General features: G+C 34.0%; 1 protein-coding gene across 1 annotated transcript in view; it reads right to left on the bottom strand.

Moving 5' to 3' along the window:
* The window catches only part of LOC144971249 (DNA ligase 3-like), a 22,453-nt gene extending 16,618 nt beyond the window's left edge, over window positions 1-5,835 (bottom strand). The window contains exons 1-5 of the mRNA XM_078911816.1: window positions 5,125-5,835; window positions 4,852-4,956; window positions 4,171-4,356; window positions 3,139-3,245; window positions 2,675-2,719 (exon numbers count right to left, since the gene is read on the bottom strand). Coding sequence (XP_078767942.1) covers window positions 2,675-2,719; window positions 3,139-3,245; window positions 4,171-4,356; window positions 4,852-4,956; window positions 5,125-5,659 — 978 coding nt within the window. The 5' untranslated portion in view covers window positions 5,660-5,835. The remainder of the gene's footprint in view (window positions 1-2,674; window positions 2,720-3,138; window positions 3,246-4,170; window positions 4,357-4,851; window positions 4,957-5,124) is intronic.
* Window positions 5,836-6,741: the final 906 nt, after the last annotated feature.

Genomic DNA, 6,741 nt, shown 5'->3' with positions numbered 1-6,741 from the left:
TGCATCGTGAAAAATGTGATGGAAAGAGAGAAAAAAAAAGAATCAAATGTCTAATACACAAGCATTTTTTAACAAAATGTATGGCTATGTGGTCTTATGGTATGGCACTTTCCTTTGGATTAGAACGTCCAGAGGTTCAAGTCCTGCTCTGAGCAGCACATGGTTGAGTCCTTTCTATTTACATTCTCAGGTGCAAAATTATTACCTGGCCATTAACAGCATTGTCTCAGTTGGGAAAAAAAAACCCATAGTACTATCGCTTAACAGGCGTCGTCATGTCTTGTTCAACATGTTTAAGTGTTGCTGTTGGCTAGGGATCCTTATTGAACTTAATGGTAAGTGCCTACTTTGTATTGAAAAGTATTCTTGTGGCAATTAACAGTGTGAAAAGTGTGAAAAATTTAGCCCTTCATTTTGTCACCTATACATTCAATGTTGCAATTTTGCCTAAGACTTTTCTTTAAAGTGTTTGAAAAGGACTTGAACGCTGGTTGATGAAATCAATGGCTAAGTGGTACAAAGTCTTGAAACAAAACCAAGTGATGCTGAGTATAATCAGTGACTGGGTGTGTGACAATATTGCATAACTAACTGGATGTGTGACAATAATTGCATAATTCTTGCTTTAGCACTGTATCTTTTGGGAAAGGTACTTTACATATATTACTTCAACTTAGGTGTAAGTGAATACCATGGCATAGAGAGGTGTCATCTCAATTTCGGCTGATCAAATTTGTCAGTAGATTAAAAACAGCATCAACTTGCTTACATCTCAGATGTATCCAATATCCATAATTATGAATTTTAAAAAACACAGTTTTTACTCTAATTCTAACATATATGTAAAATTCACAATAAAGGTCAACAATATACAGCAGATGCAAAGGGATGCAGGATAAGCAAGGTTCAGAAGTTTTAAAAAATGTAATTTTATCTTCCTGTGCTAGTCTCTTATGTTTGCAAAGCAAACTTGAAAAACACAAGCCTATACATTAGTAAGATCAACCATAGACTATTCCAGTACAGTATGGGACCCACACCTACAATTTGACATAAAATAAATTGAAGGTGTCCAGCACCGCACTGCAAGATGTGTCTGCAATGACTACAGCCCCCATAGCAGCGTAACAAACATGATAAAACAGCTTGAATGGACTACCATACAAGGCAGACAGAAAGAACATCGAATGACTCTTATGTTCAAAATGACGGCCATCTCACCAGAACAACCAGACAAACAACAAAATTCAGGCATTCAAAGAAAAAAAAAACCCAATAATACTAAAACACCAATCTGCAAACTCAAACATCTTCCAAGTACTCATTTGCACTATCAAAGACTAGAACGCTCTTCTCGAATTATCAGGCCTGTAAATGGTTGGTGAAAAAATTGTCGGAACTTTTTGAGCACGCGAAAATAGACACAACAGGACAAAAATATGGACACAACACAGACATGACACGTCAATTGACTAGTCAAATCATGTCACTTTCCCCTACTTATTTATAACGAGGTCCTTATTTTATGGTACCAAAAAAAAAAAATCCCAATTATTTGAGGGCCCAGGTCTGAGTTAGTTGTAAAATGAAAGGAAGAGAACAATTCCTACCCTTTTGAAGGATGTGTATCTTCGCTCCTGTTTGTGTTAAATGTTTACACTGATTCTTTCGTTTATCTGGATTAATTCTTATAGAAGAAGAAAAAGAAGAGAAAAGAAGAGAAGAAGAAGAAGAAGAAGAAGAAGAAGAAGAAGAAGAAGAAGAAGAAGAAGAAGAAGAAGAAGAAGAAGAAGAAGACGACGACAATGAAGAAGAAGAAGAAGAAGAGTAGGAGGAGGTGGTGCAAGAGCTTTCGAAGAAAAATATATAATTCGAAGAAAAATAATTATTTCGCATTATTTTTTTTCCGTCTCACATCGGGACGGAACCAATAAAATATAGAGACTGAGAAATAAGAACCGGAGATATGCATGTGTGTCGGTAGCAAAATAGAGAGAAACCTTCCGGTCCGGTTCGACACACTTCTGTGTGTGCGTTATTTACTAACTAGATGTGTGTGCGTGTGTGAAGATGACTCGCGCAAACTTCGCGACCTCTCTCTCGCTGGGTGTGGCACAGTAACCAGGCAGTGAATACATCCACGGCTAGTGGAGTGTGTAGGTGGCATGATAATATTATAGCTTTTGTTTTGTTATGTCTTTGATGCAACAAATAAAAAGTTGTTTTTGTTTTGTTTTTTTTAAGGCGGTATTTGAAACGGAATAAAATCTAATTTTTTCGAGGAACGAAATAAATGTCTTTTATTTTCTTTTTTAATGGTTCTGTTCTTTAACGTTACGAATTTTATTTTTACTATTATTTTTTTTTTTTTAGCACTTATAGAGCAAAATCGTACTGTCGGAAATCCGACAATAGACGGAAGATTTACAGGCCTGAATTATGCGTGAACACAACAAATTTAGACACCTTCAAGCAAAGATTATCAAACCACTTCATAAATACCATAATGGCTACCACATTCAACAACTCTCTCCACTCACAAATAGAAATACTCAGAATTGAGTGGACTTTGAGTAACATTCAGATTCAGATTTTAGTTTGTTTCAGTGATAATTGAATTTAGAGGATGAAATGTTTGTGCATTCAAATGTTTTCAAAAGATATATCTTCTTACATTATCAAGGTCTTCCACCATCTTTGTCAAACTGGTCCCGAAAATCTGAAAAGTACGAAGTGATATTATATTAAAAATGGGGACTCCAAAAATTGGAAATATAAAGACATTATTTGACATATTTCTGGACAAGAAAACTTGCTTTGGAATGGAAACATTAAATGTCTGATGAGAAATCAAAAGAATGTTGCTGTAGTTGTAATTTATCACATCAACATTTTAGACAAAAACAACAAAATCAAAAAATTAAAACAATTCCCCCCCCTCCCACTTCAAAAAAAAAAAAAAAAAAAAAATTAAGTCTTTATCATATGATGTTTATAATGATCTAAGTGTCTCAGTAAAATAAAAAAATCTTATCCTGAAAGAAACATACAGATAACGTTTTGTAAACAAATAGAAATAAAAACCATGACGTGTTTCACGATTGAACCTCAAGGTTTTGCATTGTGATAGAAACTTACCATACTAAACAGTTTAACTAACTGTTTATTGTTGAGGTTGTAAACTGTCTTCACAACACCAGGCAATAAGAGCTTCATTAGTAAATACAAATCACCTCTGAAGTCATCTAATCGTAAGATAAAAAAGATATAAATGGAATCAACTAATATTCATATAAATTCAAGGCGAAAAACAATATATTGATATAAAGGTATTGCTTCTTAGAATGTAGATGGACTATTTCCATTCTTGTTATCTCAAATGGCATGGTATAACATTGATATTGAGAGATAAAAAATCTAATGCATTTGAACAGTGGAATTTTCCTATAGAAATGTGTATGCATCCCAAAAAAAAAAAAGGCCTTGGTAAATGCTTGGTTTTGAAATTTAACTCCACTATACATGACTAAATTCTTAAAAACACTAAACATGCACATTACTTAGGAGCTACAATAAATAGCTTCAATGGACAGAACAAAATAAATACTGATGCATGAAATCCAATTCATCTTAGGTTTTTAATATCAAAACACACACATCATGATCAAGCTGTCCAAAAATTATCAAAGAGGAATGCTATAAAATCATGGTTAAACCAATACTAGTATTTGCTTGTTATATTTAGAAACTAAAAAAGCAAGAACAGATAAATACAGAAAGCAATAAGATATGCTACAAATGACTACATTTTCATAAGATGCACACACGCATATATATTAAATTATTATATATATATTAAAGTGGAATTTTTCATTTAAATTTGACTTAAATCAATTCCCTTTCATTTAGGTGGTTGAATGTTCGCAAATTTACTTTTTCTGATTTATGTTCATTGTGACTTTAAATTCAATTGAGCTACTGGCTCACTTCAATATTTAAAAGCTGGAGTATACAAATGTCTTCTGCTTAACCTTGAAGTTCCCCATTCAAGCTATTTTGACATAGTTTATTGCCAGGCCTAATTGTGCTTCTCCCTAAACCTATAAAATGATTTATCAATATTTTTCTGTTTTGATTCATGTAGTTTGATCAAAACCAAACTTTATTTACCTCCACTGTGGCCTTTAGTAATATAATTGTGGACAAGCTTTGTTTTTTCAAGGTAGCTACTCTCCTCTGCAATATCTGCACAAAGCCGTCGGAATTGTCTGAATGAGTTATCTTTTTCTGCAAATGGATCATCTGGTGCAGCCTTTGACGGACCATCTCGTTTTATGTCTGCATTTGTAGATGTACCTGAAGAGTGATAAGATAAGTTCTCCTAGCATTTGAGTTGTGTGGAAAAAAACAAAACAAATAAACATATGTAAAATATCAAAGAAAATAGAATACTTCATATCACATATTTAAAGGGGAAAAACTTGAATGCATGACCACTAAGGATTTGTATATTTTAAGACTAAACGTTTCATGTAAATAATTTCAAACAAATGTACATGGAGCTTCGAAAATAAAGATATTGGGTCATCAGTCTTTGCACAAGAATTTAAATCTGCTTCATTAGCAGGACCAAGGTATAACGCACTTTTCCTGATTTCCAGTGATCAAGCGCATGAAAATGGAGACTTCAATATTACCAAAATTCCATTGTTTTGCAGTTTGATGGCTGTTTAGTTGGTTCTATAAAACATGATTACACATCGTGTCAAAATTTCATTTAGTGTCACAAAATTAAATTAATAACACAGTTATTGTCACTGGTTTTATTTTAAAAGATGTTATTTCACTTACTTGGTCCAGGTTGGTCAATTTGTTTAGATTTCTGGGTAACGTTAAGTTTTGACTGTGTAGTCTTCTTGGGCGTAGCACCTTTTCTGTTGGCTGCGGCTTGAAAATCTAATATGTAACAATAAAAGATATAATTAACTCTTGAAATAATGTAAGCGTTAATAAATAGATTTAGATTATTCTAACATAGTAAACACGTCTAAAAAGTGGAATAAACAATTAATACTTGAACAATAGAATTAGTTATTTGTGAAAAAATCAACATCTTACTCTTACCATCGATGAGTTTTCGAATGACATCTTTATCCTCTTGGCGCAACTCATCGAAACCTTCTGCATCATCTGGATCTTCGATCTTTTTTGTTGTGGCTCTTGCTCGAATAAAAGTCTCAAATATACACTTTGGGTGAAACCATTGTTTCATGGTGTCTCCATCGTCTGAAAATGGATTCGCTGTAACTTTACCGATTCGTAAAGCTCCTTTATCTATCTTTTCTTTGCATTTCTTACAGCTGGATGTACCTAACTTGGCATAGCCAACAATATATTTATTGTCGGCCATAAGATGATTGGATCGTTTACTTAAGATCTGAGTATTTAATTTTTGATCTAATGCACCTATACGTTCTTTTCTTATCTGAAATGTTGCTGGTTGTATTGGTAATGACGAATGCCGTTGAAACAAGAAAAGTTGAGATGAGTGGTTTGGTAAGTGGATGACTGAAACTGAAGTTATGAAATGTTTGCTGCATAAACTTTTTCTCCAGCAACCCGAAGTGAATCTTATGGCGTGATGCAAATAAGCATTCATTCATTCATTTAAACAAACTTATGCAAATGTGTCGACAAAGTCTATGCATGATTGCAATCAAATTGGAAGATTCAGTTGAGTCAGCTGTTGTTGCTCATTCTCAAAATTCCAAGTCGTCATGGCTTCGTAGCTCGTGGTTCGTAAAATTGTAATCAAACATTCAATATTTTTATTACACTGTCTTTTTTTTCAGATAATATTGTGAAAGTCTGCCAAATATAAACTAAAAAGTAACAAACATTTATTTTTTAATCATAATATGTACATATTCAATCAAAAAGAAATCAAAAAAGTTTTGAGTTATTTGCATTAATATGAGTATAATTTTACACCTTCATGAAGAAAAAAAAGACCTTTAATGATCGTTTATGCTATAAATTTGTTTGGCCAAATAAAAGTCAAATTGCTAGTTACAGGAATATCAAAACGTTCAATCTTGTGTTTGTCTGGTTTGTCTTTCTAGTTTAGCGCATCCGGTAATCTAATCTTATGTAGTGATTCAAATACCGTCTGCTTATTTTCATATTTCTCATACTTAGCAATTTAAAACATGTATCTGAGTTAGATATCGTTCGTTCTTTTTATTTGATTTTGTGTTACTGTTGAAAAAACGTGTCTGAGCTATGTTTTACTTTATTTTTCTAATATAAGGAATACCTTTAACTAGTTCTTAAAGTTCAACCGGGGTCACGGGGGCGGGTCAGGTCAAGGATCACTGAAACACAAACACAGCACGGTCCATCTATTAGGGGAGGGCATCTGGGTCACCAAAAGGTCATCGATGCTTTTGGTTTTGAGAAGTCAGGTCATCGACGACTGAGAACTTCCCGACCTCCACTTAGTTCTCGATGCTTTTCTCGTCTCGAGAATCTTGGTCGTCGATGCTTCTCGTATTGAGTCCCGAGTCCCGAGTCTCGAGACTATACTGCGCGAGCGACGCACGCGTTACTAACAATGTGTACTATCTGCATTGTTCACCCCTCTCTCGTCGGCGATGATTCCAGCGAAGCTCGAGACTTTTTTGCGTCTCGATGCTTTTTTGAGTCTCGAGACTCAAAAAAGTCTCGAGCATCGCTCTAGTC

This window comes from Berghia stephanieae, chromosome 4 (genome assembly GCF_034508935.2).
Source record: "Berghia stephanieae isolate SIO BIC M18660-M18661 chromosome 4, UCSD_Bste_1.3, whole genome shotgun sequence".
Taxonomy (NCBI): domain Eukaryota; kingdom Metazoa; phylum Mollusca; class Gastropoda; order Nudibranchia; family Aeolidiidae; genus Berghia; species Berghia stephanieae.
This window is presented reverse-complemented; position numbering and strand designations above follow the sequence as displayed.